General features: G+C 41.8%; 1 protein-coding gene, 1 long non-coding RNA gene and 1 other non-coding gene across 4 annotated transcripts in view; 2 read left to right on the top strand and 1 right to left on the bottom strand.

Annotated features, from left to right (window-relative positions):
* The window catches only part of LOC103789187 (uncharacterized), a 29,874-nt gene extending 26,371 nt beyond the window's left edge, over positions 1 to 3,503 (top strand). The window contains exon 4 of the long non-coding RNA XR_013529686.1: positions 2,083 to 3,503. This is a non-coding gene — a long non-coding RNA (uncharacterized LOC103789187). The remainder of the gene's footprint in view (positions 1 to 2,082) is intronic.
* The window catches only part of SLC30A10 (solute carrier family 30 member 10), a 46,837-nt gene extending 41,697 nt beyond the window's left edge, over positions 1 to 5,140 (bottom strand). Inside the window, exon 1 of one of the 2 annotated variants that reach the window (XM_054248160.2) lies at positions 4,569 to 5,140. In XM_054248160.2, the coding sequence (XP_054104135.1) occupies positions 4,569 to 5,022 (454 nt within the window). In that variant the 5' untranslated portion in view covers positions 5,023 to 5,140. The remainder of the gene's footprint in view (positions 1 to 4,568) is intronic. The other variant, XM_078356533.1, reaches the window with a different exon arrangement.
* Positions 5,141 to 6,413: 1,273 nt separating this feature from the next.
* On the top strand, positions 6,414 to 6,625 carry LOC118149643 (small nucleolar RNA U3). Its single transcript, XR_004737202.1, has one exon. It is a non-coding gene; the product is annotated as a small nucleolar RNA U3 (small nucleolar RNA).
* The last annotated feature ends 7,386 nt before the right edge of the window (positions 6,626 to 14,011 follow it).

Here is a 14,011-nt window from a genome sequence, read left to right as displayed (position 1 = left end):
TACCTTTCCTAAAATTATTGGCCTTGCCTACTCTGCTTGTCACTGAAAATAATTTTCTTCACACCAAAAGGAAACCCTTGTTTCAGCGTCTACAGGACTGTCCATGTGAAAAGCCCTCATCAGGCTGTAATAGAGTCTTAACTAGAAGTTTGCATGAGCAACTCATCAGCAGTGTGTTAAAACCTTCTGCAACAATATGCTTTGCTGGTGCTGTGCTGCCGCTGCCTCTAGCGAGTTTATTAGGTAAACATAATGCCAGAAGAGTGGTTATGAGAACAAGAGGGAGAGAGAAAACAAGCACGATTTGGAATCAAAACAAAACTTGGCCAGGCATGGTGGCTCACGCCTGTAATCCCAGCACTTTGGGAGTCTGAGGCAGGTGGATCCCTTGAGGCCAGGAGTTCAAGACCAACCTGACTAACAAGGTGAAAGCCCGTCTCTACTAAAAATACAAAAATTAGCAGGGCATGGTGGCGCACACCTGTGATCCCAGTTACTTGGGAGGCAGTCATGAGAACTGCTTGAACCAAGGAGGTGGAGGTTGCAGTGGGCTGAGATCATACCACTGTACTCCAGCCTGGGCAACAGAGTGAGACTCCATCTCATAAAAGCAAAACAACACTTAAATTCAAAGGAAAGGCATTTTGTTTAAAAAAAAAAACTTTAAAATAATTAACAGATATTTTTGCTATAACTGTATTATTTGTAAATTATATAAATGGCAGGCCTGATCTATCTTAGAAAAAAATGCAAAATAGAGCAGAAGCCATCATACTAGAAAAGCGAGCTGTACAAGATTAACTTTAGCTTAAAATAAGGGCCACTGAACAGCAAAGTTATTCGTGCCAGTACAAGGCAAGGGCATGGAGGGTTTTAGTAGCTCGATTCTAAAGAACACTCAGGTCTGAAAAAATGACTAAAGATAAGACTTAAACATGAAAGATAAAAAGAAAATCAAGGAAAACCAAATAAAGTAAACAAGGATTGGGGAAAAAATGTAAACTTAACAAATCCAACCCCTAAGCCTAGAGAAAGAAACTGGCTGGTGACAAGTATCTCCTGCCATCTGGATCTACAAGTGGTTTTCACCCCTTCAGCCTTTCCCTGCCTCCCTTCCCCGAAGCATAGACACACACAGAGCCGGCGACGTTGTGGACTTTAATCCTATTTTGTTTGTTGTCTTTTACTAAATGTTTGTATTTTTTACCTTTTCACTTTGCCCCTCACTTTAGCCAAAAATACTGGCTCTACCATCACCTGAGCTTCCTCCCACCTTTTAGAGTCAGGGTGGGATCTGAATCTAAGACTTTCAGGTTTTCTCATCTCAGCTAAATCTTCCAGACATGCTTTTCTCCCAGGTTTTAAAACTTTACTGGTTCTATATGTCTGATTCTCCGGTATAATTTTTTTCGTGAATCCCAGGGATGTTTAAAGTCTTACCTATATATACATTTGTTCTATCATATTTAATTTGAAGTTAGTGGTCTTGATTATTTTTTTACTTTCCTATGAGCTCAAACATCAAATATAATGAATTCTATTTGTACACCAGATAGATAAGCAGAACAGATAAAAGATCCACAGAACCGGGGAGACTGAAGGCTTGTTAAGCAAAAACTCCAGTTAGAGATTCCACAAAAGAAGTGATATAGTACTGGATTCTGATCCTGAAGCCAGGAGGTACCAGCAGTTATTTATAGGAATTTCCATGTGCTCTAAGCTAGGATTTTAGACTTACAGAAATTCTTCATCCTAAGTTTAGGTTGAATCTTTTGAAGTCAACAGTCTTTCCCTTTCATAGTTTATAACTCCTTTTATAAATATGGATGGATTAATCATATTTGTTCTTAAAATGTGAGCCAATTGATATCGGGTTCATGTCAATTTATAAGGGTCGTCTGATGCAATATTTACTCTTTAAACTAATTTAGAAGAGTATAAAAATGTATGGTTCAGAAAAGGTGATAAATACGTAACACGAGACATAAATGCTAACAAGCTAAAGAGCTATCCTAAAGGAACGTGGCAAATTTAAACACTAAATTTTCTTTTCTTTTTTTTTTTTTGTTTCTTCTTTTTTAGAGACACGGTCTTATTCTGTCACCCAGGCTGAAGTGCAATGGTTTGATCCTAGCTCACCGCAGCCTGAAACTTCTGGGCTCAAGTGATCCTCCCAGCTCAGCCTCTCAAGTCTGGGATTACAGGCATGAGTCACTGTACCCAGGCTAAAATTTCTAACAGAAGAATTTAACAACACCAAAAGCTGCCAAAATAGTAATGGTAACATAGAACATGAATATTAAAGCATGACTCACATGTGTATTGTACCTATCACTTATTTAAAGTACATATAGCATCAAATACTTCAAAAGAAAATAGATACCCTAGAATTAAGACAGTAGAAACCCATATGGCTGGGCCAGACACTGTGGCACACACCTATAATCCCAATGCTCTGGGAGGCCAAGTGGATGGATTATTTGAGCTCAAGAGTTCAAGACAAGCCTGGCCAACATGGCGAAACCCTGTCACTACTAAAAATAAAAGGTAAAAAAAAAAAAAGAAAGAAAAAGAAAAAGGAAAGAAATAAACCCACATGGTTGGAGTAGTGAAATATTTGTCTTGAGCCTCCTGTTATCTCAGCATGATGATACACATCGGAGAACATCACTTCCCAAACAAAAGCTTAACTAAGACCTATCCAATAATAATTCCATTTTATAAAAATAGAACTATGGGTGTATACAAGTTTCAGATTGGTCAGAACTTTTGCCTAAACTGCTTTTGTTATATGCAGATAAGTATCATACATCAGGAATAAAGGCAAAATTAGAACTGCAGTGTGACAATCAAAAATATAATGGTAATGTCAACACTAAACATGTGAAATCATCTCTCTTGCCTTAAATTTATACCTAGTAATAAAAAATGTATATTTATCTTATATCAAATATGTGCAATTCATGATCTGGAAGCTCGAGTGGTAATTTTCACATGATGATTGACGTAGCCATACCATAGGGTCACAAGTTAACAACGAATTTTCCTTTACAAAAGATGAGGCCCAAATTCAGTGATTCATTAACTCCAATAAAAATCCAGACTCCAGTTTCTAATTTATTTTTATATTTAGCACATCCTACAGATACTCTCATAACATATGTTCTACCGGTAGGAAAATTGAGACGGAGGTAGGATAAAGGACTGGCTCCAACTGACATAACTTATAATGGCAGCAAGGATGGGGAATCAAATGAAAAATGCAACCTAGCCTCTGAGGCCCCCAGACTCAGTTTATAATGGCCCAACTCCTGAGAGAAAACTCCTCAGCATCAAATAAAGAAAAATATTTGAAATGTTTTAAAATTCACGTGAGTAGAAAGGAAGCAAAGCACACTGCCATGTGTGTACCTACGCAACTGTCTTGCATGTTCTGCTCATGTACCCCAAAACCTAAAATGCAATAAAAAATTTTAAAAATAAATAAATAAAAAATAAAATTCATGTGAGCTATTAGAAATCAAATGATACTGGATTATCATGTAATTTAAATGCTTGCATTGTGGTTTAGAAAATAAATTATTTATCAAGTGCCTATTAAATACTAAATAAATTACTTAGCGTTTCTCTTAGTCTTCATTGACTGAATATTACAGGTAGGGAAACAAGCGAGGTGAAGTAATTTGACTATTGCCCTGTGCTAGAACCATCATTTGAATCTATTCATGCTCTATAACTTCTTTTATAAAAGCAACGCTGAAAAGTTCTCTTCCGCAAGAATCTTTGATACGTATATACTTACAAACTCCTCTTATGGAAATAAATTAAAGAAACTCTATTCTATCTAAAAAAGAAGCATATTTTAGATTGATTGTTCTCTTCCAAGATTGAATTCCATTCTTTTGACAGATCATCTCATAAGTTTGGGTACTCACACTTAAGTCTCTCCTAAAGATTCACATGTAAATTGTTGTACTGTTTCTCAAACAGATCAGATGTGTGCAATAAATAAGCGCAAATACTTCCTTTCAAAACATAGCCATATTTACTGGACTATCTTATTTTTTCTCTCTCCATTTTACATACCATTCCTCAAATATATACTGAGCTCTTTGTAAGTTGCTTATGTAGTCCAGTATTTTTTAACATATTTTATGGGGACATTAAAATACTAATTTTAAATTAAGACATAGCCATGTCACATCTGGGTAAACAACAGTGAATCACTTAAAGGAGACGGCCACATCCATCGTCTTTACAATTGCTCTCTCTGTGGCTACGGTTAGTGCCTTGACTTCCTCTCTGCCTGCCTAAAGACACTTTTTCATTCCCTGTGAGTAAAAATTCAAGAAGTCCTCCCAGCTTTAAAGCAACCTGAGGCTACTCTACTGACAAGGAACCTCAAATTAAAGGCAAGTCTTCTGAGAAAGTTCGATTGTAAAATCACAGGAACAAGAGGCTGACCCAAAGAATCGGGCCCCTCTGGATAGCACCATCAAAGGCCCCCTCAGACAACACCCACCAGGACTCCCATCAAATGTACTGCCACCCTCTGAGAAGCTGTTTACCTGCTTCCATGTCTCCCTGGGGTTTGGGTGCTGCTGTGCAGTAACAGCAGTCCAAGAAGATGACATAGTTAAGAGCATTGAAGAACAGACCGACAACTCCAGCACCGAGAACCAGTAGTGGCTCCTCTGTCTTCTGGGGAGCAATGTACCTTTTGATGGCTTCAACCAGGATGCTGAACATCAGTGCCACTGCAAAAATGGTGTTCCCAAATGCTCCCACAACGTCCGCCCGCAGAAAGCCGTAAGTGCTCTTCTTGTGCTGTGTTATGTTGCTGACCCTTACACCGAAGAAACCTATGACCATGGACACAAAGTGGGAAAGGACGGCAAAAGCATCTGAGGCCAAGGAGAGGGAGTTACCAACGTAGGCGATCACCAGTTCCATCACAAAGAGGAGGATGCTAACGACACACATGAGGATTAAACGGAAGCTTCTTCCGGAGTATCGCCCCATGGCGGCTCCGTGTCCTGGCAGTTCCTCTCCCTTTCTTGGGAAGGCTGAGCTGCTAGGGGAGCAGCTGTAGATTCTGTGATTACAGCTCCTGGGTAGCTCTTCCCTTCAGCCCTCTGGCGCTTGTCATATTTGGAAATCACCTTTTATAGGTTGCTATAAAGCCATAAAACAGTTTAAAGGGCAATTAAGCAAGAGATGTCACGTGAGCTAGGATTTATGGAAATACAAGACACTGGCTTCAGATATAGACTTGAGAGACTTTTTTTGTTTGTGTGCATGTGTTTGTTTAATTACAGAAGTCAAGAGCTTCTGTGTCCTTGAATCATGTAGAAGCTCGTCAGTGGCTACGGCCCTTCCAGCGTCCATGCTCCAAGTGTGCAGCAACGGCTCAGGTGAAGCAAGTCATTTACATCTTGTAATGTAAGAAACTAAGAAACCATGCAGACATTTGAAGGAGGATCTTCATGGGCAGAAGGAACGATGAGCATGGGAATTAAAGGAACACCAAAGAGGTCAGCAAGACTGGAGAGGAGCAACGGGGCAATGAGAAAGAGGTGATGAAGCCAGAGAGGTGATGGGGCAGGGGCAAATCAGTGAGGCCCTGACGTAAGAGAAGACTGAGCAGAAGAATGAGGAGGTCCTACATATGTTTTAAAGGAATCACTGGATGTGTTTGAGATTACAAGAAAGCAGAGAGACCAGTTAGGAGGCTACTGCAATAATCTAAATGAGATTGTGGTTTAGACTAAGTGGAAAGTGGAAACACCCAGGCAGGACCGGCTACGTAATTCATGGGTTCTACTGCAAGATGAAAAAGCAGGATCCCTTGTTCAAAAATTGTCAAGAACTTTTTATTTTTTTGAGACCAGTCATGCTCTATTGCCCAGTCTGAAGTGCAGTGGCACAATCTTAGCTCACTGCAACCTCCACCGCCCAGTTTCAAGTGATTTTTGTGGCTGAGCCTCCCAAGTAGCTGGGACTACAGGCATGAGCCACCATACCCACCTAATTTTTATATTTTTAGTATACATGGGGTTCTCCCATGTTGCCCAGGCTGGTCTGGAACTCCAGGCCTCAAGTGCCCGCCTCGGCCTCTCAAAGTGCTGGGACTATAGGTGTAAGCTACCATGCCTAGCCAATTATCAAGAACGTTTAAGCCAGGCTTGATGATGGTCATCTGTAACCCCAACATTCTGGGAGGCCAAAGTGGGAAGATCACTTGAGGCCTGGAGTTCAAGACCCTCCTAGGCAACATTGCAAGGCTCTGCATCTACAAAAATCTTTTCTTAATTAGCCAGACATGGTGGCATGTTCCCTGTTGTCCCAATTATTTGGGAGACAAGTATGAGGGAGGATTGCTTGAGCCCAAAAGTTTGAAGCTGCCGTGAGCTATGATTGTGCCACTGCAAACTCTACCCCTAAAAAACAAAAACACAGTTTTAAAATGGTGCAGCCCCGGAAACCACAAGGAGGAGGTTCAGTATTCTCTCCGGAGCGTGAAGTTGGCTCTTGATGTTGCTTCACTGCAACTGCTGTTTGCCATTGATGATTGTTCTTCTCTTCCTCTTAGAGAGTAAGAGGGAGAGGAGGCAGTCTGAGTGGTTTCTCTTTAAATAAATAATAAAATCGTGCAACCACTATGGAAAACAATACAGCAATTCTCTCAAACTTAAAAATAGAATTGCCATAGGATCCAGCAATTCCACTTCTGGGTATAAAAAATTGAAAAGAGGCCAGGCGTGGTGGCTCAAGCCTATAATCCCAGCACTTTGGGAGGCCGAGGCGGGTGGCTCGTCAAGAGATTGAGACCATCCTGGTCAACATGGTGAAACCCCATCTCTACTAAAAATACAAAAAATTAGCTGGGCACGGTGGTGCGTGCCTGTAATCCCAGCTACTCAGGAGGCTGAGGCAGGAGAATTGCCCGAACCCAGGAGGCGGAGGTTGTGGTGAGCTGAGATCACGCCATTGCACTCCAGCCTGGGTAACAAGAGCAAAACTCCGTCTCAAAAAAAAAAAAAAAAAAGAAAGAAAAATAGTAGTGGGAAAGAAGGATGAATGGAGAAATAGCGCATTTTTAGAACAGGAAAACTAGTCTGTATGATACTATCATGGTAGATACACACCATTATACCCTTGTCCAGACCCAAAGAAAGTACACCAAGAGTGTGCCCTAAAATATGGACTTAGGGTGATAATGGTCTGGCTGTGTAGGCTCGTTGATTACAACAAATGCATTACTGTGGTAGGGTGTGCAACGGGGGAGGTCGGGGCAGGAGGTCTATGGGAAATTTTTGTACCTTCCGACTCATTTTTGCTGTGCACATAAAACCGCTCTAAAAATAGAGAATGTTAATAAAAATAGGAGTACACAAATGGATAGGTAAAGGGATAGATGGGAAAAAGACAGTAACTAAACAATGGAGAAAATTTTCCCTGACCTAAGGAAATATTTGAGGCTGCAAGTTTTGAGAGTTCAGTAACTATTACATAGAATTTATGATAAAAAAGATGTGTACCTAGACACATCGTGGTTAAAGAAAAGCCTTACAAAACATCAAATATAAAAATTATTTACAAAGAAAAAGAAATTAGATTGCCATTGGATTTTCATCTGTTGCACTAGAAACTATAAAATAATGAAATATCCATTTTCCTGGGGGAAAAAAAGAGAATTGATAATCAGGGCTGTTACAGCCAGAACTCAATGGTTTTGCCACACCTATTGTTAAAACATTAAAATATTTTTGGCCGGGCATGATGGCTCATGCCTACAATCAGAGCGGATCACCTGAGGCCAGAAGTTCCAGAACAGCCTGACCAACATGGTGAAATCTCGTCTCTACTAAAAATACAAAAGTTAATTGGGCATGGTGGCACGCGCCTGGCCTGTAGTCCCAGCTACTCGGGAGGCTGAGGTGGGAGGATCGCTTGAACCTGGGAAGCAGAGGTTGCAGCGAGTTGAGGCTGTGCCACTGCACTGCAACCTGGGAGACAGTGAGACTCCGTCTCCAAAAAAAAGAAAAAAAAATTAAAGTATTTCTACACAGGCTATGCAATAGTTTTGTCCCTGATCATCTCCCCACCAGCCCTTTCTTTTTTTTTCTTTTCTAGGACCATCAGCCCTTTCTACTCCTCCCCTGTTCTACAGGATTCAGCAACTAAGGAGTTAATGCCTGGCACACCTTTCTTATTGATTGGCCAGTCTCTGGTTTAGTATTTAAACATCATGACTGCTTCAAAAATATCACCTGATGGGGAAATGAAAGTTATTAGATAATAAATCATTCATGTATCCCATCTGAAGAAAATGTTGGAGAAAGAACTCCAGTCAAATAAGAAAAAAATCAAAACAGAGATTTCAAGAGAGAAGAAAAGAGATGGAAACAATGATGAGAGATGAGCCTTGCAATATATACTAAATTTAAATAGATGATGATGGAGTGGGATTATCTAGGTCGGATTTCAAGTTTGAAGTAGAAAATATTTTCTGCAAGAGAAAATTTACTAAAAAGTCAAAATTAAAGGTACCAAATTATCTCAGCAAAACCTAAGGATACAGGCAAGAGAAAGAAGGGAAGTAAAACAACTCTTGGGTCTCATCTTTTGGGGGGCAGGAAAAAATGTAGAATGAGCAGTAACATTCTAAGGATTTCATATTCTTTGGGAGGGAGAACAGTGGTAAGTTCTGCATCTGGGTGGGGGCAGATGGCATCTTTTTGGATGAAATAGTCAGGAAATATATTTGATTATAAATGTCAGAGAAGAGAAGAGAACTGTCAGGAATGGGAAAGCATAGTAAAAATCTCAAATTAACAAGGAGAAAAGGCTGAGGATGGTGGCTCATGCCTCTAATCCCAGTTCTTCGGGAGGCCAAGGCAGGCGGATTGCTTGAGTCTGGGATTTTGAGACTAGCCTGGGCAATGTAGCAAAACCCAGTCTCTGAAAAAATACAGAAATTAGCCAGGTGTTGGTAGTACATGCCTGTAGTCCCAGCTACTGGGGAGACTGAAGTGGGAGGATCGCTTGAGCCCAGGTTGAGGCTGGAGTGAGCCATAATTGCACCACTGCACTCCAGCCTGGATGACAGAGTGAGACCCTGTCTCCCCAAAAACCAACACTAAAATAAAGACAAAAAACCCACAAGAATTATACAAGAATTTTATTACACCACCAAAAACAATGAAAAGGGAAAAGAAAAACCACAAATCAAAGTAACTAATAAAAATAAAAATGGAATGAAAGAAAGAAGCACATCAGTTATTTTACTATGTATGAACAGGATAATTTTAGCAATTTGAGACATAGAAACTTTTTGATACAGTAAACACTGAAAATAAGTATATTTGGTTATAAATATCAGATATATCAATTTATCACTCTTAAGGTGACAAAGTAACAATAAAAGGATGGACAAATAACTCTAGACAAAATGCAAACAAAAAGAAATCAGGAATGGCAACTATAGTGTCAGACAAAGTAGAATGTAAGTTTAGAAGCTTGAAATAGGATAAAGAAGAACATTAATAGCAATAAAAGACACAGTCTGCAAAGAAAATATGTCATAATTATGTATATACTAAAGATTATTGCATTAAATATATCAAGCCAAAAGTAATTAAAATGTGAAATCTTGATAAAAAATATACAATTATTCTGAGAGATTTTAACTCATGTTTTTCAAATCAATAGATACAGTAGTAAAAAAGGTAAGACATATGGCTGGGTGCGGTAGCTCACGCCTGTAATCCCAGCACTTTGGGAGGCTGAGGTGGGCTGATTACAAGGTCAGGAGTTTGAGACCAGCCTGACCAACATGGTGAAACTCCGTCTCTACTAAAAATACAAAAATTAGCTGGGCATGGTGGTACGCACCTGTAATTCCAGCTACTCAGGAGGCTGGGGCAGGAGAATCGCTTGAACCCGGGAGGCAGAGATAGCAGTGAGCCAAGATTGCACCTTTGCAATCCGGCCTGGGCGACAGAGCAAGACTCCATCTCAAAAAATAAAATAAATATAGTCAGTTTTTGTGGTGGCGGGCATGGTGACAGACATAGTGGCCGGTGCTTGTAGTCCCAGCTACTTGGGAGGCTGAGACAGGAAAATTGCTTGAACACAGGAGGCGGAGGTTGCAGTGAGCCAACATGGCACCACTGCACTTTAGCCTGGGGGACAAAGCGAAAACCTTTCTAAAAAAAAAAAAAAAGACAGCTGAGGCAGATCCTAGAGATACTCACAGCTGAAGGCTGTCAGTCAGTTGCATTCCCTGTGGCACATCTCTCTTAAACAGTCATGAGCAGCACATCTGCACGTCTTTGTGGCTGCCATATGGGTATACAGCTAGGAGTCAATTGTGTCTTTTTGGTTCTCTTACTATTAAAAAAAGTACATGTATTATATTGTTGAAAAATAATGTAACTTTTAATAGTAACCAAGAAAACAAGCATTTAAATAGTTTTTACAGGAAGACGGAGACTGAACCTAAGTCCCTGATACTGTCCTTCTGCTCCACTGCAGCTACCAAGCAGCTCTCCTGAATGCATCATCTGAGAGGGCAGCGGGCAGGTGCATTCTGGAGGATATGGACAAGGCCTGAGTCTCTGCCACAGCAGGGGCATAGAAGCCTTGAAAGAACCCTGCTCCACTCTGGATCCTACCAGACAGTGAGGACCCGCAGCAAAGCTCTGCGCCGGAGAACGGAGTGTGTGAATTACGGGTTTTCTTAGAGGAAGGGGAGCCACAGCCTGTGTAAGTGTACTTGGGGGGATCTTTTGGTTTCCTTGGCCCCTAGGTGGGGAGCATGGAGGGAACTGGAGAAGCGGGCTGGGTCCTTCCTACTCCTGAGGCTGGCAGAGCACATCCCTATAGCTGAGGAGACTGGAAGTTAAAGGGTTTCTTTATTGACAAGGAACTGACAACTTGCCAGCTGTATGTGTGTTCTCCTCCCTCTCCTCCTCCTTCCCCTGTCCCTCTCTTCCCTCTCCTCCTCCTCCACTCCCTCCTCCTCCTCCTCTTCCTCCTCCTCCTCCTTCTCCTTCTCCTTCATTTTCTTGTTAGTTCAGTCTTGCTCTGTCACCCAGGCTGGAGTGCAGTGGTGCCATCTCGGCTCACTTCAACCTCAGCCTCCCCCGTTCAAGAGATTCTCCTACCTCAACCTCCTGAGTAGCTGGGATTACAGGTGCACATCACCAAACCTGGGTAATTTTTTTTTTTTTTTTTAAGTAGAGACAGCGGTTTCACCATATTGATCAGTGTGGTCTCGAACTCCTGACCTCAACTGATTTGCCTGCCTTGGAATCCCAAAGTGCTGGGATTACAGGCATGAGCCACTGCACCCAGTTACGTGTGTGTGTTTTGCGTTGTTTATTTTTTTGTTTTTTGGAGAGAGAATCTTGCTCTTATCACCTAGGCTGGAATGCAGTGGCACAATCTCAGCTCACTGCCATCTCTACCTCCCAGGTTCAAGCAATTCTCATGCCTCAGCCTCCTAGTAGATAGAACTGCAGGTGCCTGCCACACCTGGCTAATTTGTGTATTTTTAGTAGAGATAGGGTTTTGCCCTGCTGGCCAAGCTGGTCTCAAACTGCTGACCTCCGGTGACCCGCCTGCCTCAGTCTCCCAACGTGCTGGGATTACAGGTGTGAGTCCCTGCACCCAGCCCTATGTGTCTTCTTCTAGCTCACTGAATGGCTGCCGCTGAAAGCACACTAAGGATGTAGATCTGGGTCCCAAGGGTGAGTAAAGCCATGTGAAGGCAAAGTTGTACAATGTTGCACTTAGGAAGACTAGCCCCAGATAGAAACAGCAAGCAGAATACACAGGACAGGAAGCTAGCCATGTGAAGGCAAAGTTGTACAGTGTTGCACTTAGGAAGACTAGCCCCAGAGAGAAACAGCAAGCAGAATACACAGGACAGGAAGCTAGCCATGTGAAGGCAAAGTTGTACAGTGTTGCACTTAGGAAGACTAGCCCCAGAGAGAAACAGCAAGCAGAATACACAGGACAGGAAGCTAGCCATGTGAAGGCAAAGTTGTACAGTGTTGCACTTAGGAAGACTAGCCCCAGAGAGAAACAGCAAGCAGAATACACAGGACAGGAAGCTAGCCATGTGAAGGCAAAGTTGGACAGTGTTGCACTTAGGAAGACTAGCACCAGAGAGAAACAGCAAGCAGAATACACAGGACAGGAAGCTAGCCATGTGAAGGCAAAGTTGTACAGTGTTGCACTTAGGAAGACTAGCCCCAGAGAGAAACAGCAAGCAGAATACACAGGACAGGAAGCTAGCCATGTGAAGGCAAAGTTATACAGTGTTGCACTTAGGAAGACTAGCACCAGAGAGAAACAGCAAGCAGAATACACAGGACAGGAAGCTAGCCATGTGAAGGCAAAGTTATACAGTGTTGCACTTAGGAAGACTAGCCCCAGAGAGAAACAACAAGCAGAATACACAGGACAGGAAGCTTCTAGGAAATAGAACCTGAACAAAAGATTACAGCTAATTATTTTCTGGAACTAAAAATAAGACCTCTTCAATTCAAAGATGTAGTAGACAAATTGAAGGGAAAAGATTGTCACTGCTGAAAACCTAATTAGTTCCCCAAAAGCTCAAATAGAAGCAGAATCTCAAAGCACAGGGCAAAAAATATAGAGAAGGAAATGTGGTGCAGAAAATAAAAACAGATGGCTTGCTTGAGGCCAGGAGTTCGAGAGCAGCCTGGCCGACATGGCAAAACCCCGTTTCTACTGAAAATACAAAAATTAGCCGAGCATGGTGGCACACACCTGTCAGCCCAGCTTCTTGGAAGACTGACATGAGAATTGCTTGAACCCAGGAGGTGGGGGTTGCAGTGAGCTGAGATTATGTCACCGCACTCCAGCCCAGGCAACAGAACAAGGCTCTGTCTCAAAAACAAATAAAATAAAATAATAAAAATAAAATATAACAAAAAAAAACAATAAAATGAAAATAATAAAAATATCCCATTATTTTGGATATTGGGATGACAAATCCAAAATATCTTACATGTGAAAAATAGTAGTGGGGCCGGGCGCGGTGGCTCAAGCCTGTAATCCCAGCACTTTGGGAGGCCGAGGCGGGTGGATCACGAAGTCAACAGATCGAGACCATCCGGTCAACATGGTGAAACCCCGTCTCTACTAAAAATACAAAAAATTAGCTGGGCATGGTGGCGCGTGCCTGTAATCCCAGCTACTCAGGAGGCTGAGGCAGGAGAATTGCCTGAACCCAAGAGGCGGAGGTTGCGGTGAGCCGAGATCGCTCCATTGCACTCCAGCCTGGGTAACAAGAGCAAAATTCCGTTTCAAGAAAAAAAAAAAACAAGTTAAAAAGATTTGAAAGCAGCGTACTGAAGAGAAATTTGTACCTCATGTTCATGGCATTATTCACAATAGCCAAAAAGCAGAAGCAATCCAAGTTTCCATCGACAGATGAAAGAATATTTTATTTAGTTATTTATTTATTTGTTTGTTTGTTTATTTATTTATTTTTGAGACGGAGTTTCGCTCTTGTTACCCAGGCTGGAGTGCAATGGCGCGATCTCGGCTCACCGCAACCTCCGCCTCCTGGGTTCAGGCAATTCTCCTGCCTCAGCCTCCCGAGTAGCTGGGATTACAGGCACGCGCCACCATGCCCAGATAATTTTTTGTATCTTTAGTAGAGACGGGGTTTCGCCATGTTGACCAGGATGGTCTCCATCTGTTGACCTCGTGATCCACCCGCCTCGGCCTCCCAAAGTGCTGGGATTACAGTCTTGAGCCACCGCGCCCGGCCAAGAATATTTTTTAAATGAAGTCTATATGCATACAAGAACATATTATTCCACCTTAAAAGGAAGAAATTTCAAATACATGCTAAAACAGATAAATCTTGAGGTCCTTGGCTAAGTGGAATAAACCAGTCACAGAAAGACGAATATTGCACAAGTCCACTTATATGAGGTATCTACAGTCAAGTTCAAATTCACAGAAA

This window comes from Callithrix jacchus, chromosome 19, assembly GCF_049354715.1.
Source record: "Callithrix jacchus isolate 240 chromosome 19, calJac240_pri, whole genome shotgun sequence".
Lineage (NCBI taxonomy): Eukaryota > Metazoa > Chordata > Mammalia > Primates > Cebidae > Callithrix > Callithrix jacchus.
The sequence above is the reverse complement of the archived record's forward strand: the minus strand, read 5'-3'. Positions and strand labels throughout refer to the sequence as shown.